Source organism: Polypterus senegalus, chromosome 18 (genome assembly GCF_016835505.1).
Source record: "Polypterus senegalus isolate Bchr_013 chromosome 18, ASM1683550v1, whole genome shotgun sequence".
Taxonomy (NCBI): Eukaryota; Metazoa; Chordata; class Cladistia; order Polypteriformes; family Polypteridae; genus Polypterus; species Polypterus senegalus.
The window spans coordinates 17,264,536-17,290,495 of NC_053171.1; the positions used below are offsets into that span (position 1 = coordinate 17,264,536).

Sequence of the window (25,960 nt, forward strand, 5' to 3'; positions counted from 1 at the left end):
GATATGCTTTATATGTGGCACACAATATTCTAGATGAAGTGGCATGGACAATGCAAGCTTTTTGTTTGAGTTTCTTTGTGTGAGCGCTTACTGTACACCCCTGTATGAGCGCAATCAGTGAATATGACTCTTTTCTGTACTTTTCATGTTTAAATTTTGAGATGTATAAGTCCTTGAAGAAAATAAAAAAATAATCTAGGTTTATCAGAGTAGTGGGATAACTAGCTACAATAGTATAAGCCGGAGTTCCCAAAAAAAGTACCTTGTATTGGCAAGCAGTTTCAAGCTAGCAGTATTACAATTCCATTTTTCTTTTGGGTTGTGAGCGTTGCATATTGTTTCTGACTGCATAAATTGTCTACTCAATTCATCTTAAACTACATAGATCTTGTATTCTGTTTCTTGAGAACCACTGGGGACTGCTGTTCCTATGCAGATGCAGTATATGAGTTTTAGGACCTAGGGAGCAATTAGTTGTAAACTGCTAGGATCTTGTGCACTGGTCTATAACAGCCATAATCATTTTTTTCTTCACTCATTAAGGTTGTGTTTGAATATCCCATGCAGCATCGCGTGCAAGGCAAGAACCAACCTTTGTAAGGAACTCTCGCATAACATATCCATATTTACTGATTCTGTGCTAATTTACCGCAGTGTTGCCTGTTTGTCTAATGTGTATACTTTTGACAAATAGAAGGAAACATTGTACAAAGAGAAAAATCCAAAGATTCCAGGGTGTTGTGATATGAAGTCAAAAACATGGGAATTGAAGTCTCAAGTCTCAACTCAAAGACCCACAGAGCAAGCCAGGACCTTCCCCGGCCAGCCAAGAAGGGACTATCTCTAAGGTGGCAAGTTTCTAAAACTTGAAGTGCATAGGCTTGACAACGGGGTGCTTACTTTAAAGTTCGAAACATGTAGTACTGTCTCATAATTCACAACAGTTCCTTATACGAGAGGGAAACTGTAAAAACGAAACTAAAATGGCAAAAGAAATCTTTATAATAAAGATGCTTACTGAAAGAAGGCAAAAATCAGGCAAATAGAAGGAAAAAATGCTCTAAAGAGTAGAAACGAGTTGCCTTAAAGGCAATCCAATGTTAACAAATCCCAATACATAATCTGAGGAGCAGAATACACAGATAGAAGGAATATAATCACAAAGACCAGTAAATTCAAGTGACATGGCAATACTTTCAGTTAACTCTTTCAACATTCAGTAATCCTCCAGATCATTCACTGCGTCCGATTTATAAAGCCAAAGTTGGGTCCCAACAGAAGTGATGTCAGGGTGGCTCGCCTCCTGGAGCTGTACCCACAAGGAATGGACATAAACAAGTAATAAACATAACTAACAACACAAAAGCATGTAAAATAACAAAAACAGAAGATAAACAGAAAATAAATACAAGCCAGAAAAAAAAAACACATTTCAAACGTTTATTCTACAAAGACGCTACAAGATAAAATAAATTTCATTACGATACAAGAAAGGGTATACAAAATAGAGTTTTTCGCTGTGTTTTAAGAATGATGTCTTCAAGGTGGTTGCCATTATTAGCGATACACTCTTTGAGACGATTTCTGAATGCTTGCATGACTCGTTTGACAATTTCAATGGGAATAGCGGTGCTTTGGTGGCAAATAGCATCCTTGAGGTTTTTGAGTTCGGTGTGTGTATACCTTCGACTTGAGATAGCCCCACGAGAAGAAATTGTATGGAGCGAGATCAGATGAATGTGAAGGCCACCCGGCATCCCCGGAAAAAACTTGCATGGATCTCTGCACCCTATCAGCTGTTACTCCATCCTATTGAAACCAGGCATCAACCACATCCATTTCTTCCAGGTGGGGCCACAAAAAGTTCTTTGGCATTTCAATGTAACGTTCTGACATGACCATGACCCCTGTTACCCCTCCTCCTCAAAAAAAGGCCTACAATGCCAAATTCTGCAATGGCGCATTAAACTTTAACACACTCACTGTGCAGGGGTTTCTGATTAAGTTCATGAGGGTTGGTTTCAGCCCAGTAGGGAAAGTTTTGCTTATTTACACAACCATTCAAACGGAAATTCACCTCATCACTGCACATGACGATAGCATCTTGACGGTTTGCAGAATGTCCACGCACAACTTTCTACAGCGCTCCCAGTCTCTCTCAGTGAGTTCCTGCACTATCATAATTTTGTATGGATGGAAATTAAGGTCCTCATGCAAAATCAGAGACGTGTTGGAAATGCCTAAGACAGAAGCGCGCTGAACGTCTGGGAGACTGCAAAATGGATGCCCTTACATCTTGGATGTTTTCAGGCATTCGTACAGCCTGGAGATTTTCTGCTCAATGTGGTACCCGTCTGTCTGAATTTAGCCACCCACTGTAGAATTGTTTTCCAATTTGGGACGTCACCGTTAGGAGGAATGCTGAAGTGCGCCTGGGGTGCGTTGTGTATCGATGATGGATTTGTTCTTTTTTGAAGAACGCTTCGACAGCAAAAAGCACGGTGCGCACCGGACCAGGGCTTGTTGCCGACTGAAAACTAGAATGGATTGCCTATCAAAAGACACTCACCCACAACCCACTCGGCTGGCTCTACCTCGTGCAATGACCGTGAGAAATGTGGTACTTCATTTTGGCTCACCCTGTAGTTTTGACTTCTACCTCAGCTAATTAAGGGGAAGTAAATTTAAGGGTGTACTCACACTAGCAATTTGATCTGAGCATGTTTGTTTGCATGCAACCCCCCCAGAGATTAGTTTGTTTGACCTTCTGTGATCATTCCATGCAGTGGCCTTCTTGGAAGAGGTGGGCCCGATGCACAGTTCAGTAGGTTTCGGGAACAGTGTGATCTCTAAAGACATGACATCAATGATGCAACGTAATTTCATTCAATACCATTTGAGTTAAAAACAGGTTTTTATTCTCACTTTATAAATGAACGTGAATTGTAGTCGGCAAGAAAAGCTCCAAATTCCTCCCTTAACGTCATTTGTCTCTGCAAAAATCTTCTGTGTACAGCATGATTAGCAGCAAAACGCTGCGCTGGACAGTCTATAAATCTTTAAGAGGGTAGAACATTGTTCTACCCTACACGACTCCAAAAAAACTAAATGCATCCTGTCACTCTACGTTCAGATTTTGTTTTGGCTTTACACAAACTCTCATGGTGATGACGAAAGTGTGCCAGGGCCCAGAACGTTAAAGTGCAGTGTCAGTGCAGGCCTTTGGGGGAGTAGGGAAGGCGGACAATCCTGCTCGGGCATGGCACGGTATGGAACACATATGCTTGATAGTGTGAGTACACCCTAAAACTGAAACCAGAAAGACCCTCTTTAAGCAAAGAGTTTTGGGACTCTGGGACAAACTACTGAGACATTGAGTTTGAGCAGAAAACTTGAGAATCTTTAAGAAGTGTCTAAATGAGATCTTGGAACAGCTTAGCTAATAGCTAAACAGATGAGCTTGATGGACTGAATGTTCTTGCTCTTGTTTGTCAAATTTCTTACAGTCATATGAAAAAGTTTGGAAACCCCACTCAGCCTGCATAATAATTGACTCTCCTTTCAACAAAAAAGATAAGAGTGGTATGTCTTTCATTTCCTAGGAACATCTGAGTACTGGGGTGTTTTCCGAACAAAGATTTTTAGTGAAGCAATATTTAGTTGTCTGAAATTAAATGTGAAAAACTGGCTGTGCACAAATTTGGGTCCCTTGTAATTTTGCTGATTTGAATTCATGTAACTGTTCAATGCTGATTACTGGCACCACCAAATTGGTTGGATTAGCTCGTTAAGCCTTGAACTTCATAGACAGCAGTGTCCAGTCATGAGAAAAGGTATTTAAGCTGGTCAATTGCAAGTTGTGCTTCCCTTTCACTCTCCTCTTGAAGAGTGACAGATGGCATGGGATCCTCAAAGAAACTCTCCAAAGATCTGAAAACAAAGATTGTTCAGTCTCATGGTTTAGGGGAAGGCTATAAAAAGCTATCTCAGAGGTTTAAACTGTCAGTTTCAACTGTAAGGAATGGAATCAGGAAATGGAAGGCCACAGGCACAGTTGCTGTTAAACCCAGCAGGTCTGGCAGGCCAAGACAAATACAGGAGCGGCAGATGCGCAGGATTGTGAGAATGGATACAGACAACCCACAGATCACCTCCAAAGACCTGCAAGAACATAGTGTATCTGTACATCGTTCTACAATTCAGCACAATTTGTGCAAAGAATATCTGTATGGCAGGGTGATGAGAAAGAAGCCCTTTTTGCACTCACGCCACAAACTGAGTCGCTTGTTGTATGCAAATTCTCATTTAGACAAGCCAGATTCATCTACATCCCTATCCTCATCTAATCTAATGACCGAAAGAATGAGACCATGGGTACAAAATGCCAAAATGAACTTTCTCCACAGAGTGGCTGGGCTCTCACTTAAGAGACAGAGTGAGAAGCACCAACATTCGGGAGGGGCTCGGAGTAGGGATACTGACCCTTCACATCGAGAGGAGCCAGTTGAAATGGTACAGATGCCCCCTGGACACCACTCTGTGGAGGTTTTAAGGGTGTGACCAGCTGGGAGGAGACCCTTGCGAAGACCCAGGGCTTGCTGAGAGGATTATATCTCCCAGATGCCCTGAGAACGTTTTGGGATCCCACAGTATGAGCTGGGGAAAAAATGTTTGGGCCTTACTGCTAAGACTGTTGCCCCCGCGACCCAGCTTTGGTTAAGTGGTGGAACATGGATGGATGGAGCTCCCTATTCCTGTAACAAGTTCTATATTTCTAATGCTGGGTGGTATAGTGGTACACACTAGTTACTAAACATGGGCGATATGGCCTAAAATCAATATCACGATAAATTGAGCAGTTAACCTCGATAACGATAAATGGACGATAACCACCCCAAGTGCCAAAAAAACAAACTTTTTTTTTTTTCATTTGATGGGGCTGTGGCAGGCAGCATAGTTCCTCCAGTTATTTTGATAATATTATTCCCCCTAGACCTATTCATTGCAATTATATTATTACCACTTTAAAGGACTGTAAAATGTCACTGAAAATAAATGAAGACAATAGTAGTAAGTACTTTTAGTGGTTAAGATTTATTAACTGAACAAAATAAAAGTGTAGGATACAATATGTAACCATGCTCTCTAAAAAATGTGTATCCCTTGTAAACAAAATAGTTTAATAATAAATATGTTTCACATTGGCTATTCACAAAGTAAACAATGATTGTGCAAATGTAATGCCATCATGGACAAAGGCCTATCTCTGCTAAGGCCTTGAGGTAGCATATCTATCCAAATCTTCACACCCAACATCACCCCAATTCATGGTCTAATTCTCAAATAAAGCAAGCAAAATAAAGTAAGAATTAAATAAGACCTCTCAGACCATATTTACAAAATTAAAAAGGGTTGGCACAGTAATAAAACATTTTAAAAATCATGTATTTTGCTACATTTCACAGCACAACATGATCAACACTGGCTCACAATAAGTCTTCTGTAAAAACTTTCTGGATACACTGCTGCTCAGCAGTCTTAAGTATTTTTATGCCTATATAAACATTATTCAAACATTAATACTTTCAATTTTGAATATGACACACAGAATTAAAGTCACTTTAAAACACACCAGATGTCACCACCCAAATATATTAAGATGTACACACTTACCGACTGCCAGGTGCAGCCTGTGCCCAAAACATTGCACCCGTGTCCATTTATTGAGCTTGACAGCTTTCACAATATTTGGGCCGTTGTCAGTTGTTATAGCAACAAGGTCCTCTTCACTGATGTCCCATGCAGACAGCATCGCTCTCAACCCTGTCCAACCATCTCCCCGTGTGATCAGATGGAAAATAGGCCGTCTCGAGCACTCTGGTACGCAGCTCCCATTTGTTGTCGATGTAATGAACTGTGAGACTAATATACGGCTCCATTGTGCGGCTGGACCAGAGATCGGATGTGGCTGCAACGCTTAACGTATCTCAATTCAGCAGCAACCTTTTTCCTCTCTGTGCTGTACATGCTGGGAATGATAGTTTTTGAAAAATATTTTCGTGATGGGAGTTCGTATCTCTTGTCAATTATTTTCATGAAGTGTCTGAACCCGTTGCGTTCCACTGTAGCAATAGGAGCCATGTCTTTTGCTATGTGGTAGCCTATAGCATTTGTGATTTCTTGCCATCTTTTTGAAGTTCGCTCATATAGTTGAGTACTAGCAAATGCTTCGGTTATTGACCGCTGCCTGGTGGAGGAAGACGTTTTTGCTGGTCCTCCTAATCTCTTCTCGCTTTGAGCTTTTTTTATGTCTTCGAATTGAATCACATGGTTGTGCTGCAGGTGGTGGAAGAGGTTGGTTGTGTTACCTTGACTTGACGCAACAGTCTTTTTGCAGAGTTTACATTTAACAATTTTTTGATCAATATCATCCTTGTTGAATCCAAAATGTTGCCAAACGATTGATGATGCATTTTTTTTGTTAACAAGCGTCTCCTCTTCCTCCTCCACCAGCTCTACCTTCGTCGCTGCTGCTTCAACATTTAAATCGTCCTCCATTTGTTCACCCGTGTCTCGTCTTGTTACAGGTAGTAGAGTCATGTGACTCCACCCCGTCAAGTCTGTAACGTAGCACAGCGTCTTAAAGGGACATGAACATCACCAACCTGCACATGCCTTTTCTTTTTTTTTTAAAATACCGAATTTACCGACATGGGCAAAATGACGTCGATGAGAGTCATAAATTTCGGTAACGATAAATTTTTGATATATCGCCCAGCCCTACTAGTTACTGTTCCCACTTCACAGCACTAGGATCTAATTGGATTCCCAGCTGGGTTGCCCTCTGTGTTCAGCTTGCATGCTCTTCCATTGTTCTTATAACATTTCTTCAAGAAAGATTTTGAGTTTTGTGTCACAGGCCAAAGATTGCCAGCTCTAAATTGGTCCACTGTGTGTACAAGTATGACACGGGGTATATTGGCATCCAGTCCAGAGTTCGTTCCTGACTTGCACCTTTTGCAGCTGGGATAGACACTGGCTGTCAGTTGACACTATGCTGTAAATTATATTTTATATGAACAAATTGGATAGTTTTCTAAGGTTCCATTGTGCCTAATAGATGACTTTTTGTAGCAGTTTACCTTTTCATATTCCATCAATCAATTCATTTACTCATTATTTTACACTGGCATTCACTGTGAATGGTGCTACATATAAAATAATAAAAACAGTTAGCTTAATTGATAACTATAAACTAGTCTTGTGGGAGTGTGTGACTAAATTTGTCCTATAGCATGTTGGGCTTGTGCCAGATGCTACTGGGAAATATATGCACTGTACTTGTGCATATATGCAAGTATGTGTGCATAAAGCAAGTTTGCAAATAATAATGATGAGTGAATTTTAATTTTAGCAATCTAAGCTCCATCTGCAGTCCAAACATTTATTGGTACTTTTTAAAAATATTTTCATGTCAGTTTGACTGTTTGGGGGAAATTAAACACCAATTTGGATTCTGATTACAGTTGAAATGTTGAGCCTTGAATATACTTAACGTGTCATCTGTTGTTCATTTTTAAGTCTGTTAGAGTTAAAATAGCCTCATACTCATTTAGTTCCCAGGCATAAGTTTAGTATGAGCTGCACAAGTTCCATGTTCTAGTCTTCAGGCTCTCGAAGGCTCTCAACACCCAAGAGTAACAGAGTCCTAACAGATTCATGTGAAAAAAGCATTCGGTTCACATATTGAAGGTCTATATTTCTACATTTGTACACATTTGTCAGGCTTATTTTTTTGTAATGCCCATTTACTTTTTCCACATACTGGATATAATTTTCAACCTGTGTGCTTATATTTAGTAATGCAAAATAATAATCTACATGAAAGAAAAGTCAGTCAGTCATTCTCCAACCCGCTATATCCTAACACAGGGTCACGGTGGTCTGCTGGAGCCAATCCTAGACAGCACAGGGTGCAAGGCAGGAACAAACCCTGGGTAGGGTGCCAGCCCACTGCAGGGCACACACACTGAGTACACACTAGGGACAATTTAGGATTGCCAATGCACCTAACCTGCATGTCTTTGGACTGTGGGAGGAAACCAGAGCACCCGGGGGAAACCCACGCAGACATGGGGAGAACATGCAAACTCCACGCAAGGAGAAGGACTGGGAAACAAATCCAGGTCTCCTTACTGCGCCTCCGTGCCGCCTGAAAGAAATGTAAGAAAAAAAAAGCTTGAGACTATCCATCAGTCCATCGATTTTCAGAACTCTGTGTAATCCTAACTCATGCATTCCCAATTGTACTATCAATTACATAAAAATCATATTGTACCCACTTAAGTGTTTTATTTCATTTTCTGGTTTCCACTTATTTTAGGTTTACTCTGTAGCTTCCATGCTGTCTTTTGCTTGTGCACATTTTTTGTTTCCTAATATGAAAACCCTAGCACTTAAATAAGATAAAACATTTTAGCAAAGCAAAAGGAGCCTATTGCAACACGTTTGCATTGCACCCACTAGTCCTTGAAGTACGACTTGAATTTGTCACCTTGTTCTCACCAGCCTGTTTGCCGACCTCACTTTCCTTAAGCATTAGGGAGCCACTGTTGTCGTCCTTCAATTTGGAGTATTAATATTACAGTCTGTTCCTTGTAATACATTCATGAATAATCTTTGTCAATCCATGATAAACCTCCTGTGTCAAGGTTTGTGCTTAAACTACATGTCTCGGTAGTTTACTCCAGATTCCTAAAACTCTTTGCATAAAGAAGTACTTCCTGGTTTTAGCCCTAAATACACTTTTCCTTAACTCTACTCATGTCCTTAAGTATGTGATTTATCTTTAAGTTAAAAGAATCCAGCTGGATCAATTCCTTTGAGAATTTTAAAGACTTGTGTTAGGTTCCCTATGCAGTCTCCTCTGCTTGAGACTAAACAGGTTTAATTCTCTGAGTCTGCCACAGTAGGAAATGTCCTTCAGTCACTGGCTTCACCTGATTCCTCTCCTCTGCAGAGCTTCAAGTGCTGCTCTGTCTTTCTTGTATTGTTGTGACCAGAACTGCAGGCAACACTCCATATGTGCTCTCATTAGTGCATTATATAGTCTGATCATAAAGTCCCATTCTTTAAATTCAGCAGTTTTTTTTAATGTAACCTAACATTTTATTTGCCTTTTATCAGCTTCTGTGCTTTGCTTAGATCAGGTTTTCTCAACCACTGGGCTGCCGGATGGGTCACAAGTTGAGAATGGTCAAGAAACACTTGTTTAGATGATAAAAACGTTGTGTCACCATAAACCCTTAAACCTTTTCTAGACGTTGTTCCCTTTAGGATGGTGTCTCCCATCTTGTATTCATAATGGATGCTCCTTTTTCATGTGGTGTCACATATCTCACTGTGTTAAGTTTTGCATGTGTATGTTCTTGGTGCCGCACTGTGCAATCCCCTTTTGGCTGATGAAAAGTTATGAAAAGTTTTTTTTTTTTTTTCATCTGCATTGTTGGGTTGTCTCAGCTTCGTTCATTCACACTTTGAATTCATTATTAATATTTAGCTCCTTTAAGAACCTAGTTTGATTTGTTCAAGGTGTGTAAATAAATGTATGTATCAGAATGTTCGCATATTGTTTTGTATAATGTGTGTTTCTTTTAATATTTGCAAGCTTTAAAATTAAATTGTACCATGTAAGAACACTGAACTGGTTTCGTGCTTCATTGATCATTTTTATGTATGTGTACACATTGGTGAGCTATTCCCAAAGTTGTTTTTATTTACTGGTGATGTGTTTATATGTTGGCATTTACTGTTGTATTTTATTCTTGTGAGTTTTTTAAAGCTAACTGTGGTGCTGTGCAGCATAAAACCCATGCTATAAAAGTGATCTGCTCTGTGATGGTGTAAGTTTTAAGTTAAATGGATGTGTGTGGATTTGCAAGCTTTTCCTTTTAAATTAACATGCAAAAAAAAGATCCTACTTTCATTCTCTTTGTTTATACGTATGCAGTCATTTTAACGCAAAAAAGCAAGCTGCTGCCAACACACACGCGCCTCTCTTGCAAGTTTTGATCCCGTCTCTAGGCCTCACTGGCGGTGGAATTTCCCTGAAGGGGCATTGCTATGTAATTTACAGGACTCCACATGGATGGCACGCTCCATATATGGTCACGGAAGAAGGCGTGGCCACGTTGTGCGGGATCACAAGACCGGCGCTGGACGCTACTGTACGTGACTATGGGGGAGGAGGAGGGAGGGCGAAGTTGCAAGGCTGGTTTTCGTAGTTGTGCAATCTGAAGGCAACAGCAGTCATCAGAGGAGCTCCTTAACCTACTTTTGCTTGTTTTTTTCGAATGCTCTCTCTTGCCACCGGTTAATAGATTCGCACTTGGATTTTAAATAGCAGGAGGAGGAAAAAAAAGCGCAACGTGAGGTCATCATAGCATGAGTCAACCTTGGCAGCGTATGTGGTCATCACTCGGGGCTTGCAAAGTACGCTATTTTTTACATTTCCCTGTAAACTAGGAGAGGTTGGAAGGATGACCGCAAGCAGGATCCTGACAACGAACGAAAAGTCGCTCGAAGGTGCGTGCAAAGTGTTGGCTGCTGTCATCTGCTGCGTTGCAAGAGTCGTTGGTTAGTTTGCAAAGAATCATTGTGGTTTCTTCCGTGAAGAATAATTTGCTGTGCTTATTTTTGTCGTATGGGGCTAGGCGGCTATTTCTTGAACTTTATTATCGAGGGAGTCAGGAAAACGCGTTGTGTAGCGGGGTAGGGGGGGTAGTCGACCATTTCAGTGCAAACAGCAAAACACAGGATAATCCCCCGCGATACAAAGGTTGCGCTGTCAAGTAACGTCTGGACCTGTCCCTAAGCTTTGTTTATTTGCCAGTACTGTATGTTTCTTTCGTGCGAAGCTGTTTTATGCATTTATATATACAGATTTCGGAATGGGTCAACGCCGGACCACTTAAACAAAAGTTTGGATATTTAAAGACATATTTGCAAGAGAGTAAGTTTCCGTCGAGCGGATTCGGGTGATTGCGTGTTTGATTCTTTGCAGTTTGTTCGCACATTGACAGCACGTGCAGCCTTCGCGCAGTTAAATGAGGTAAAGTTCTGACGGTACAGCGTGTTAAATGGTATGCATGTGGACATTTTTTTTCTGTGCTTTTACCGAGAGGCTTTGCACCTTTTTTTCAGTACAATGAGAATGTGTTCCCGTTCGATGCGTGCATAGCACCTTTCCTATTGAGGCTTAGCGGTTGGCTCGGCTCTGCCCTGCATCGCCTTGCGGATATTCCGAGCTCCGATCAGGAGGCTGTTGGCCCAAACTAAAAAAATATAAAAGTTAAAAACTACCAGAAACAAAAGTAGTAATCCAAGGTTGAAGCAATACCGAATGCTCGCTGAAGTCATAATCTCCTCATTCGTTAAAACGTGCGACTCAACTAGTGACAAATAAATTGACTCAGCTTTAATCAGCAGACAGCATTAGAAATTGGGCACCATGTGTAGAAACTACCTTGTTGTCCGCAGATGGTTGAATAGACATTTGTTTGAATCTCGTCATGCATGTACAGTATTCTCTCATGTTCGATGGCATGGTCTACTTGCTTGTATTGTCACCTTTTTGTTTCCGAGTGTAAACTATGTTTGCATGTGCACGTGAGGATATGCCTACTGATTCTCCTGGTCCTTTTGTTTTGGTCACCCAGAATGTTTTGTTTCTGGGTTGTTTTTTTCCAGGCTTAGAACATAATGAACACTAAACCTGACCTTGCATCTGTGAACACAGCTAATCCTCAGAAGAGGAAGGATTGTGGTTTGCCTTGCAACTGATTTGTACTAGAATCAATTTTTTTGTTTGTTTTCATCTTGCATGCCTCATTATCTATCTTTCTCTTTTACTGTGTCTTTCTCTGTCCTTTTTACTGTTTTGCACACTATTGCTTCCGGTATATCAGGTTTAGTTGCTTCCTCAAAAATATAGCTGGATTTAGACTTCACATTTCTGTTGATTTGGAAGACCCAACCTGTGACGAAAGTATTATATTTGTGGTGTGAGGGAGTTGTCTCTTCTGCATATATCTTGGCAACAGCTTTGTCTTATTCAGAGATACAGTCTGAGTAGAACTATTTAACTATCTTTATAAAATGTTATGTAATTCAGGTTGTAATACTAAAATAATTTTATTTAAAAATGTTGTAGATGCTCTAGAGTTCATAACAAAGCTTAAAATAACACACTAGGGTTTATTTTAATGGTTGTATTTTAACTGATTGGGCATATAGTCATTAAATGTAATGTATGTTTATTTTTGTGGTGATAGCTTTCCCTGGTAACTTATCTTTCTCTGTAGCTGTCATCTGAGCCACAAAAGAGAGTGAGTGCTGTCCCAGCTCTTCAGGGCTCTTAGCTGTAAAGCTGAGCTGTGTAATCCTCTTGCAGAAACTGAAAAACAACATTAGTGTGTATTATAATGAATGAAAGGCTTATTGAAAAATGTACCATGACAGTGATTAATTTGCCTGCCTTGTTCTGCAAGTCTCTTCTGTCGGTGCCCACTTTTCTATCAGTCTTTTTTTCCTCAGATAGTGCTGTGCAGTTAGTCTCCGTTTATATGAATCCATCTGCTTATGAAAAAAAAGATGCTTGATGTTTTGCATTTTATATAAAGCAAGCTAATTTCCCTTAGGCTTTTTTCTCTCACATTTCATTACAGTAAACTTCAATTTGTTTTAGTACCTTTTAGTGTAAGTCTTTCTGTGATATAGTATAAAACAATTTCTTGCCAAGTTATAGGTTACACTAGTGCAGTTAAGGCTGGAGAAGGGCTTAAACCTCCATTGTTCTGGATATTCCGGACTGGCATTCAGCACCGTAAGAGCTAGTTCATGTTGTGTTCCTAAAGCACATGTAATATACTCTTCGCTCCAGGTTAAACAGTATTTATGTAGCATTGCAGCTTCATATTTTGTGAATATTCACATACTGAAAAAAAGGAGAAGGATTAGAAAGCAGCACAACCATTGCCAGCTTCATCCTCACTTGGCCTAAATCGGCAAAACCAAATACCTACCTAATTCCAGGAACTGGGGTATGGCTCATAAAAAAAAAAAAACCCTTTGTGCACTTTAATCTTTCTCCAAACATCAAGTTTTGTTTGACTAGAGACCTTCTTTCTGTGAATCCATCCTTATTCAAACTTGCTTCATGTTGTTTAAGTTAAAGGTAATTCCAGAAGCATTAGGCTCGAAGCAGGAAACCACTCTCTAACTAACTAATTAAAACCAGAATTAGACTAGTTGGCCTAGATGACTGACTGAAATCTTCCAAAGCAATGGCCCTGATATTCTAACTCGACCTCGCAGACAATTCCTCAAGAATGTTTTCAGGAGTTTAAAGACCAACATGCAATAACCAAATAATTCTCACAATAAAATTCTCTTTAATGTCTCTTTCACTTCACAACAGACTTCGTATTTTCAAGGTAGGATCCAGTCTTGAATGGGCTGTTACCCATCACTGGACACACTTGCAATTGCACACATATGTTTGCTCACACCAGTCCAATATAGAGTCAATCACTAGTTTGCAGTGTGGGACATCAAAAACAGGTCTTGGAGAAAACAATAAAAGTATTCCCAAATTCCACACAGCAACCTTGCTGGCAAAATTGTTAATCCCTTTACCATTGTACTTCTCCTAGTAATAACAATTTAATTTTTTTTTTTAGAAATTGTTTAGAGCTATCACCTATGTCTGTCATGTAATTAACAGTGTCTGTCAGTTCAGTCCTAGGAACAACAAGCACTCGGATGAATCAGAATGCCAGTCTGTCAGATGGTGAACTCGCATGCTTATCCATCTCTTACACACATACTGGAGTGATTTACTGTCTATGTACATGTTGTATTGTGCGTGGCTGGGGGGGACCGGGTGGGGTGTGGTGTAGAAATTGCATAGACATTGGAGTGACGTGATTTCGCACACAACTCATATACAAAACTAATATTCTTTCATCATATATTGTAGATTACTGGTTTCAGTAAATATGCTAACTTTTCATGCTGCAATACTAGCAACGTATCAGGCGGGCTACTTCTTACAAACATATGGATTTCAAAGAAGTGATACAGTTGATGTGAAAAATGAATTGAGAACATTTGTTATTTTAACCTACTTCTTCCTTTGCAGGACAGCTGGGAACCTATAGCCTGTCCTTTCAGCATAAGGCAGAAAGTAGAACTGCCCCTGGATACAAGCCCTTAGCAGTATACACTTATTGCCTACAAACCTGTTGTGCATGTCCCTGTGATATGGCAAAAAAAACCAAGAAGAATATGCAGATTAAACACAGAATATTCTCCCGGCTTGAAATCTGTTCCTGGACTAAACATTATGCATACAGTGGAACCTCGGGTCACGAACGTAATTCGTTCTAAAACTCCAGTCGCAACCCGATTTGGTCGTGACCCAAACAAATTTCTCCCATAGGATTGTATATAAATATAATTAATGCGTTCCAGACCTACGAACTGTATGTAAATATATATATATTTTTTAAAGATTTTTAAGCATAAAAGTAGTTAATTATACCATAGAATGCAGTGTTATAGTAAACTAAATGTAAAAACATTGAATAACACTGAGAAAACCTTGAACAGAGAAAACTAACATTGCAAGAGTTCACGCTACGGCCTTATGAACCCGCTCTCTGTAAACACTTTTTTTTAATGAGTTTTAAGCACAGGGAAAAAAATTAAAATTTGAAAAATCCTTAATTTATACAAAAACTAACCATAAACAACCAAGAAAACTAACCTTGCATGCACGCACATCTGACCGAGAACAGTGTATAGAGAGAGAAACGTGCGGAAATCATTGGCGCGTACAAATCGGAAGGGAAACTGGCTTGTTCGTCACCCGTGTGTGTGGTCGTGAGCAGATGCAAAAGTTTGGCATACTTTTTGGTCGTAACCCGATTTGTACATGTTCAGAGACGTTCGTGACCCAAGGTTCCACTGTATATATAAAATGAAAAGTTAAATTACCCTGACCAGAATGAAAGATAATATTCTTAGCATTTATTGTTTTGAGTCTGCTTTCCAGAAATATTTCTGAATTGGGCATGCTGTGTTTATCAAAATAATTGCTTCATCTTTATTTTTCTGTAGCATGATCCTTATATACATTATATTATATTTAACATAGTCATGTATAGGCAAGATAAGATGCATGCATACTACAATGAAATATTAGTCGGTCACTGCACTGTATGTACATAATAGCAGAAATGTGTTAAAACTACATGACATCAAAATATCCGTTAATTCATTGCAACTAACACTAATTTTACTGTTTTAAAAATGTATTTTTAAAATTGTACTTAAAACAGTTTAATACAAATAGTGTCTACATTATCTTTTGTAAGAACTATGAAACACTTTGAAATCACTTAAATTTTTTTTTTTGCCCAGCAACTTCTTATTCACTGGTACGAGAAACTCCCACATATGATATGCCATTCGACTTGTCTTGATGTCTAGTTAATGCAAGACTTCCAAGATTTTTGGGATTCCCCCTATTTTTGGCCCTCCTAGACCTAAAAACACTAGCTTCTGGACCCGATTTTATGCAGAAAATTGCACCCTTATGTTGAAACATTAACCAATGGGTGTCTTCAAAAGTAATCACAAGGACAGGAGATATAAGAAGGTCAAAGTTATCCTTTTCCTAGAATATTGAAAAAATGAGTAACGGTAATACAGGCATATGAGCACTGTTGTTTTATACTTTTTCGTGGTTGCTGATCATGAATATGAGATTTTGATTTTTGAGTCTTTTCCAGTGGTCCTAGCCCTTTACAAGCCACTCCTAGAAGGTTAAAATGACAAATCTCAAAAATAAGCCTATGTGGTATCATTTTAGACTATTTCAAGGTCAGTGATAACAAGTACGATTTTTTTTTTTTATTTTTTACCAGGAGTCTAGCGGTATATGGACCTCTCCTAGAGGTTGAAAAATGACAAAGCTCTACTACAATCAAAATATTTAGACTTTAAACATTTAAATTGAAGAACACGTTTGAATATTTCAGATATTTAAAGCAATTGTTCTTGTTTACGATGAATTCTTGTTTAAAAAGAAATTTAGGGAAGCTTATGCTAATTCAGACTTTTTATTTTATTGTTTTGAGCAGTATTTAACCTTGAATGTTTTGTTTTAATTGAAGAGCAGTTTTTTATTAAAAAAAAAAAAAAACCTTGCCAAACAAATGGAATAAGTTGGTGACCCATCACCTTGAAAATCTAGATGGACGAGCAACATTATATAAAGTCCAGATGAAAGACAACTATAAATTGCTTCAGTACTTTTTGGGGATGAAAAACCCCTGTTCATGTATTCACTTCCTAAACCTGTTTCTTCACATACAGGAGTTTAAAAATATACTAATTAAAAAGGATATTTATCTGTTTTATTGCCAAGTTTTACTGATTGCCCAATTTTACTGATAAAGGTTGACAAACTGATAGTAATTAGAGTAAGGTGTGAACGGACCAGTCCTGGGTAGAGGTGCCATTTTGATCATGCATTTGTCCACTTTCACTCTCACTGTAATGCCATGTCTTTAATTGTTGATTAAACCCACACAAACAATTGTAGAACGTGCATTCTTTTCTGGGCTTGGTTGGGTGATTAGCAATTGTAGCATAGTGGTTAAGGTGTTGGAATGTACAAAGAAGAGACTGTTGGTCTAAACTGCCACTCATTATCTCGGTTACCCTCAGAGAGTCATTAAACCTAAACAGTGCTCGAAGTTTAACAGTGTGGGAATAACCCTAACATTCACTTGTGATTTTTCTTTTTTTTCTTTGCATATAAGTTGCTTTAGAAAATTAAAATAGTGTAAATAAATATACAGTGTTTCAGCTGCTACTCTATGTCAAAAAAAAAAAAAGCAAAAAGGCATTTAGGCTATTGCATTACAAATTCAGTGTAGTACAAGGATTGAAAATCTCCTTTACTCTGAGATCTGCGTGAAATAGTTCTTCATAGTTTTCACATATTTCGAAGATGGATTTGTCTGTTATGCTGCTGGATTTCCTCAGTGCAGCCTGCTTTGAGGCACATTTTCCTGTAGTTTTGCATTTCATATTTTGCAGATTAGAGTTGTGCCATAAAACTAATTTCAAGTATTGCAAATTCTTAGAACAGTATTTTTCAGGTGTGTCCATGTTTAAATGCATGACTCTGCACCTGCACTAGGTAGCTTGCTAAGAAATATTTAGCACTGTACAGGGCTAGAAAAATTACTTATCTTACATTTCAAGCTGTGTCCTTATCAGAGTAACAGGAAGCCAGAGTGTCTTGGCAGAAACACCAGAAGGCAGAGTTATTAAGTATAAATATTTTTAATCTTTCTTCGAAGAACAATACATTATAATAAAATTCTACTCTACAAGAAGATAAAGGGAAAGCTCAAATAATAATATTTATTAGGCTGAAAATACATAACATATAATGGAGGTCAGCTGTAAAGTTGAAAAAAATTAAGCGATCATTCATTGTTCTCCTTTGGTCACATTTAGTTTAACCTCCCTTCACTGTCAGTTTATGGTGTCTTGAAAAGGAAAAATAGTTTGAGTTTCTGCAGATTGAAGACCACAGTGGTCTATGTCATTCTCTGTCTTAGATGAGGCTAACAACATTTGAATGAGGAGATTACTTTAGTGTTCACCAGCTGGGACTTGTGCCTCTCTCGTTTATGGCGCCTTAGTGTTGTACTGATAGAATGTAACTTTAACTGCAAAAGGCAGAGTGTGATAATGTAACTGAGCTGTTGTTGTGCAAGGCTTTGCCTGACTCTGCAGTGATTTTCATGACGATGGTTTAAAAGGAAGGGCAAAGCTATTGCAACCTTTCTTTGGATGGGACCGATCAGGGCTTGAATTTCAGCATGGGATTTCAAGTGTCCTGCTAATTATTATTTGAAAATCCCGTGTTGTTTAACTTTCTAAAGCAAAAAACAAAAAAAAAAAATCCCAATTTGCATTTAAGGAAATTTTGCCTCTTTATCTCCTTGTGGAATTAGCTTAGAAATAAAGTATACAGCTCATGCATGCTTTGACAGTGTGATGATGTGACCAATTAACTGTCAGTGGTCATCATTTCACCTTGTATTGTCATGCATTTGAGTGAATTGAAATGGTAGCTAGATGATCAGTTCTTTAATATAGCAGTATACGTAGTCCCGATTAAAGAAGTGAAGCTTTTATAATTGTCCTCTAATGGTTATGAGACAGGTTTCCACTTTGGTCTGAGCACCACCGCCTTCTCATACACCCACATGTCTGTCAACAAAGTTGACAAAAAATAAGCTGCTCCATATGTTCCTTCCAAAATATACATTTAGGTAGTGTTTGAAAAATTTCACATTGACCCAACATTTGTGTGGTAAACTTCAACAGTTAGTTGATATATAATGTGTTAATGGAAGCACATAACCACAGAGATGCACACTTAGCAGGGGTTACTATGTGACAAACGTAATTAAAATGCAACTAACATGGGTAAAGCACATAAGACACAGATTTGAGTGGTACTGAAGTATATGCAATGGTTTCTCCAATTACTAGTTACTGCGCTTGCACAGTTCAGCTAACTCTAAATTCATAAACAAAACAACAGGCATAAGAAATAACAAAGTCTGATCACTTTTGTGAGGTATCTTGCAAAAACAGAACAAAAAACCACGAGCAGGAATTCTGCACTAATGATAATTTAAATTGACAAGTTTGATTTTACAGAGGTAGCCTTTAAGTTGGGACATATCTAAGCAAGGAGGTAGTGTTTTGGAATGTTAAAGTGGCAGGTGTTTGTGACATTTGATATTAAAATTAATTACTAGCCAGCGAATGTCTTCTCCATATACTGATACAAAATGAAATGTCACAAACATGACGAGGCATTTTTTTTTTTTTTTTTGACAAATCTGTTTTGAAAAATTTTGTTAGAAAAGAGCTTGTGCAAATAAAACTATTGTGAATTATCTTATTTGGCAGTTCACTGATATAATAATGTTTTCTTTTAGTTTCAGCTATTGGCTACACATTGTGAGTGAATACTTTTTTTATGTGCTCATGTAAAGATAGATCAGTTTGTTCATGGTGATCTAATAGTTCTTCATAAGACCTGTACCAAAATCCCCCAAGTCAGTAAAGTGTGCCCCTCCCCCATTTGGTATGGCATTAGGGGGATTTCTCCCTCTCTGTGAACTATAAGAAGTTTAAGCTTGATTGGCACACAGCTAAACTATGAACATGACCCATATGAGTGCCTCAAAAATAAGAACAAAATATGGCATATGAGAAGTAAAAGCAATCTGGATGAGGAAATTACAGATATGCATACAAACTGCAGATTTTTTTTAGAGTTAAAGTTACGTAACCCATTGTTATTACAGGAAGTCTGTATGTGCTGTTTTCTCATAAAGAATGGATTGAACCTAGTTAAGGTTTATGCCTTTCCATTTTACCTTTACGCTTCATCTGTGATATTAGGCATGCTGGAATCTAGTCTAGAGCTTGCAGATGGACGCAGTGGTTAGCATTGGTGCCTAAGAGCTCCGTGGTACTTGCTGCACTTTTGTCCTTGATGCTATCCATGAGGAATGTGCACACTCTATTGGTGTGTAGTGGATTTTCTCTGTTCTCTTGTTTCCTCGCTCATCTCAAAAGGTGTCCATAATAGGTTAATTGCAGACTTTAGTTCTAGTTCTGTACTAGTGATTATGTGTGTACAATTGAATGTGCTTAGCACTGGACTAGCATTTCATTTAGATGGGGTGGTTGCCTTCTGGCCATTGCTGCCAGAATAGATGTTTGCTCTCTGTTATGAATAAAACAAGTTAAGTGAATGGAATAGATAGTCGTGTGTGTAAGTGTTGTGCAGTGAACTATTTCATTCCCAGCATTGGTCCCTTCATAACTCTTTCCCCCTTCCTTTTTAGTAGGATAAGTACACCCAAAAAATGAACTGATGAATGAAATACAGCCAGCAAAAATCTATGTACTAATAGTTATGTGAGAAATAATTTTTACATTAAAGGTTTGATCCGTCTTTCATTTTGCAAAGGGTGTGTGGATATGTGAGTAGTTTGCTGTACTGATACACAGGCTTCATATGCAATTTTATCTAAGGAAAAATATCTTTGTAGGATGTGGGATTTGGATTGTTGGGATGATGTTGTCAAATATCAGCTGTACTTAATTTTTTAATTTCATCTGGGGTGCTACTAAATTTAAACAGTTTTACTTTCAGTTTTGTGTTTACTTGTCTTCACACAGACATGGATGAATCTGTTCTATTTTAACTTTTGCCGTCATTTAGATGATTGATAAATGTGCATTTTGTATTTAGTCGCCATGCAGGTAACACATAATAAACAAATGACAGCTACTTCCAGATTACTGCTGTTTGTTAATCATCTGATTTTCTTTATTTTTACTGCAGGCTGAGACTGACAAATTGGAGGCAGGGCAGAATCCATTGTTACCTTACCTGCTCAATCATGAAATGGCTAAAGACTTGCATCATGGAGCTTTTTGAACTGTGTCCCGTTCACACGTGATTAACCCCACTTGGGAGATTTCCTTTTTGGCACAAGGTGGCAGATGTGCAAGGCCAGACTGTGTTTTACCCAAATCTTGCAGTCCTGTTTTCCTTTTGGGATTCTTTCCTGCATCTGCTGTACTGACTTGCTTAATCACCACTATGAACCTGCCTCCTCAGCCAAAGGAGAAGGTTTCAAGGGCTGGCAAACGAATTACATTTTTTAATACCACGGCTGGCGCAGAGCAGTTAAAGGATGCTCCACAGCTGCAAGAAGAAATGTACTACAGCCAACAAAATGCAGTTCACAGTGGTCCAGGTGTCATAAATGTTTCCGATGCGTCATCTAGGTTCTTTCCATCTGTAATATACAGCACTGGGAAAGGTGATAGGACTAAAGATCCTATTCAACAGATGGGCTCTTTGAAGTGGAGCCAGGTTGGAAATGATTGGACTCAGGGTGGTTCTGGTGCACTTTGGGGACAAAAAATACCTCCCTACCGAAACAATCCTTTGGAAAGTCATGCAGGCAATCCAGGCTTTGGTGTTCAGGTCTTTTCAAACTTGAGTAATGAGGCTGTACAACAACCTAAAAGAGGTCAGGAAAAGGCACAGCCAGTCCAAAATCCTGCTAAGAACTATCGGGGCCCAAATCATTCAGACATGGAGTGGGAACAGCAGCAGCAGCAACAACAGCAACAACAACAACAGCAGCAGCTGCTGAGCAGATCAGCAGCTCAGTTTCAGCCTTTCCACCAGAGTCAAAAACATGGTTCCGTACCTTCTCAGCCAGCTGTGGTCCTGCAACCTTTTCAGGTGGCATTTGGGTCCCAAAAGCAACAGCTGCCACACAGTTTTTTTTCCGTCTTGTCGACTAGGTCTGCTCCAGACATGGACTATATTGGGCAACCTAAATCTCATCAGCAGCTTCAACACCACTTGCAACAGGCACAGCAAAACCAGATTCTTGATACAATGTTTCCAAAGTCCCAGCAGCACCTGGCTTCCCAGACAATAGGACCTCAGACACTTCTCTCAGTGCCCTTGGGGCAGTTTCCTCCTACTAGTTTAAATTCTGACCTTCATGTGTATTCCAGTACTCTGCAAACAGAGCCACCCTCCAACTACCCTCTGCCAAGGAGGTCGCGCAGACTTTCAAAGGAGAGTGTGCCTCCAGTTGCTGCCAGCCAAGGAGAAAACCCTGGAAACCCTTTTCTTCCGTCCTGGAATCAATTAGGCACCTCTTTCCATCCTCAGTCAGTCATTCCTGTTTCTAGCACTGGTAATGCTACCAATGCTTTGTCCATACATAATGGAGCTTCTGAGGACAGGGCAGTCCCCAAAACTGATGACATCCCTGGTGCAACTGTTGGAGTAATCCAGAGCACAAGAAGAAGAAGAAGGTCCTCGCAGGAAGTCAACCTGCACACTTTAGCACAGAAAGCCTCAGAAATGGAGTCAATTCCACATCCAGCCATGAAGGTACATTTTATTTTTGCTCTCCTTGATTAACATCTGCCTCATGATAAATGGTGTTTTAAAGACATTTCACACTCAGCTTACCTGAGGAAGTCTGAACATGCTAAAGTGTAAGGTCTTTCTTGAATGAAAGGCTTAGCCATCCTTTGCAACACGTTCTTCCAAAGCGACACATTTCAAATTCTGCAGTTAGTGATTGCAACAAGAAAGGGTTCACTTCCATCTATGGAATCAAAGTGCAGGGAAGTACACTCCGACAAAAATAAAACAGAATGGATCGGGCCATTACAGAACCCCTAAAGAGTCAGCGGTGTGGAAAACAATTTTGATGCGAGAAAAAAGTTTTTTATTTTGGGGTTTTCAATATGGAATAATCTGGTTTTAGAATATGAATAGATGGACTTCAGAATTTTTTTCACAAATATACTTCTAGAGTAATATCGGGCACTTAAAATTTGAGGATCTTGCAAGACGACATGAATGGAACCCCGATGACACGTTGACTGAAACGTAGTATGTAAACACCGCATCTGTTATAATAATAACTGAAATGACACCTGGCCATCTTAACCTCATTAGCGTTGCATTTTATTTAAAAAAAAAAAAAAAAGCATGAGAAAAGCATTGTATTTTTTTTTTTTTTTTGCATGAAACATTACATTTTTATAAAATCTCAGAAGTATAATAATGATATAAAAAATAATAGCAACAGTAGTAATACTCCTAATGATGGCAAAACAGTATATAATCTCAAAGTAAGTCGTTTGTATGGTAAATCTTAAAGCATAGTGAAAGACTTGATCCAATGTCACAGGACAATAATAGTGTGTTTCTTTTTGGATTTTCTTTCCAGATTTATCACTTTTTGAACAGCGCAATTTATGGCGCCCATCATGCTATTGTAGTTGACCACCGCACAAGGCTTCGTAACCTAGTCGTTGCCTTTTGCCTGTACAGAGACTGTAGCTGCATTATGTACGGTGCTATGAAGACAAACCTCTTTCTTTTCCTTTCAGTGCACGCACCTTACCCTTTTGCCAAGCTACTAGTACACCTTGCTGTAATTTAGCTCTGCCAAAGACTTCAGGCATGCCACAATGGTTAGGATGCACTGTTCAGTATGCATCAGTCTTCCTTTGCAGCACGATGTCAAATAGCTCTGGCGAAGTATAAAAAATTGATCCAGCAGAGCATCTGTCAGATTTGGCTCCAATGACATAGCAGCGCCATACTAATTGTATTTCGGGTCAAACACTGTCTCTTTCCCTGTGTATAGAACCGAATTACAAATATATCCTGTTTTAGATTCACAAAGCTTGTAAAGCTTTATGCCAAATCTTGCTCTTTTTGATGTGATGTACTATACCCTTGACAGTCTCCCCTTATAAGCCATGAGACTTTCATCAATGCTAACGTCGCATACTACAGTTGCCTGGTATATCTCCCAAATTTTCTTCATTTTGGGTGTTGGATGGGTATTGTCATCAAAGTCTTCGTTGTTGGTAAAGTGCAGATATTTCAGAATTAGTGAAAACCTACACTCAGACATAATTGAAGAATAGCAGTACTGGCAGCACTTTTACAGCCTGAGTGTTTCTCGGTTCTAATGCACATCTGTACATTTGCCCAAGTATTGCTCGGGTCTAATGCTAAGAAGGTTAATAGTCATTCCAAATATACCTTGTAGTAGTGCACAATATGGAGCAAAGCTCGGTGTTTGCCACTCACAATCAAAGTCTCCGACTTCTTGTATTTAAATGCCCAATATCAGACCAGAAGTACTTTAGCGAGAGATCACAAAGGTAAACCATATTATTCAGCCCATTTCAGGTTTTTTTTTTTAATTTTATTCACCCTTCCATATCACATATCCTCTTACATGTTACGTTTAGCCCCAGAAAAAAATTAGAATTTTCTTTCAACAAGAAAATAATGTTAATGTGAAACAGAAACATATTAATACCAAAATGTAAACATAAATAATACAGGAAAGGAATATCCATTGTCCATTGCTGTACTGATACATATTTTGCACATGTCCTTCCTGTGATATGTTCTGAAACGGTCATTCGTGCACAGCCCGATGTCACAGTTGGGACAGTAAAAGCCTGGGTTCCATGTACATATAAAATATTTTTTTTCTGTTGCTTGTGCATGAACAGGTCAATGCCAGATCCACTCAATGGATGTTATCTATTATGTCATTGTAGGTTACCACACCCCAAGGCTTAGTGACTTCTACATTTCACTGACATGAACATTGACAGTTGCTGCATTGTAAACAGTACTTCGGAGGCTAATGTCAGTCTTGTCCTTCCACTTGATTGCAGTCATTTTACCTTTTTGCAACGCTGAAGATTCACACAAGCAAATTCACCAGACATATCATAGTGGTTTGGTTGTATAGTACTGTACCATATGCATCAGTTTTACTCTCTGTGTCAACATCTGATGTCCATTTGACATTGTCATTATTTTCACTTCATTCATCTAATGGCTCAGTTTGTTCTAAAACTGGGTTTACCATTTTTTTTATTTACATGGTATTGTGTGTTTTTGTTGACATCTACACCCTATTCATGAAAATTGTTGACTTACCATAGAGTGGCAAAACACACAGAAATATACATTTTTTTTTTTTTGCAGCACGATGTTATTTAATCCTCAAGATGACTGCAGTATACTTTCCCGAGCTTTATTTTGGCTTAATAGTGTACATACCATCAATACTACTTATCCCAAATGATACAAGATACTCAGGGTTAACCATATTTACTTAAAATTCTGAGCCCTAGAGATGTTTGGGGTTAATACTTAGGAGATTAAGGGGCTCAAAAGGGTCCAAACTTACTTTGTTTTTGAAATGTTTACACAAGTGTTTAAGATTGAATAATTGCCGGATTATCAGGTATTATGGATTTAGTGAAGCACAAACAGATGGAGCTAGACACACAACATATTTGCTCAGATATTTGGCAAACAAATTTGTTGTACACAAATGTGAACTTTTACATTAAGAATGGAAAAATGTGAAAATAAATATAATTAAGAAGTTAGGTGTTTAGTACTTTCATATACCTTGCGTGAAGAAAAAAAAAACAAATTACTGTCCAAAATTAGACATATTGCAGAAACGAAGCCTGGATAAACTTTGTAAATTAAGTACTTTTGGACCACATCTAGAATCATCTGTGCAGTTTTTCCTCCAAGAATGATATAGCAGCAGTTAATTTCAGTATTCTTCATTATGCTTACTGTAAGCTTTTTCTGGTGAGTGTTATGATGACAACATGCCAAGCTTGATAGGCCAGGCCACCCTTTGTTCAGCAGGATTTTATCGTTCCTTTTGGGAAATTCTAAGACACTGCCAGGTCAGTTGAGAGGTGTCTTTCTCCCAGTTGGCTCTGCTAGGCATAGCTTTACATAAGAGGCTTCACAATTACAATTCACAATAACAAGCTCAACTGGACTTCTGTATTTCGATAAAGAGCTGTTCCATTTAGATGTTGTCTTATATTGCTGAATTTAACACCTGCACACAGATGATGAGCCCAGCAGTCCTTCACAATGACTATTTTGTGATCTTGTTCTTACAGTTGTATTCTTTAAGTCATTATCCAGAGCTTGTGACCATAGATAAGGTTACAGATTGTATGGTGGTCAGTAGATTGAAAGGTTCATCTGAGGTTTTGGCTCCTTCATCGCCATGGGCTGGTACACTGATGGTAAAACCGCTGCCACTAATAATTGGTCAGACAGTTATATTATCTCTAAACATAAGAGCATAAGAAATTTGGCAAACAAATGGAGGCTTTTTTCAGTCCACCAAACTCATGTGTTTAGCTAATAGCTAAACTGTCCCAA

General features: G+C 38.8%; 1 protein-coding gene across 3 annotated transcripts in view; it reads left to right on the forward strand.

The window, feature by feature from the left end:
* Nucleotides 1-25,960, forward strand: part of mideasb (mitotic deacetylase associated SANT domain protein b) — a 96,103-nt gene that overhangs the window by 30,407 nt on the left and 39,736 nt on the right. Inside the window, exons 1-2 of one of the 3 annotated variants that reach the window (XM_039742262.1) lie at nucleotides 10,272-10,584; nucleotides 20,519-22,099. In XM_039742262.1, coding sequence (XP_039598196.1) covers nucleotides 20,780-22,099 — 1,320 coding nt within the window. In that variant the 5' untranslated portion in view covers nucleotides 10,272-10,584; nucleotides 20,519-20,779. Of the gene's footprint in view, nucleotides 1-10,271; nucleotides 10,585-20,518; nucleotides 22,100-25,960 lie in introns of those variants that run through there. The other 2 variants (XM_039742263.1, XM_039742261.1) reach the window with 2 other exon arrangements.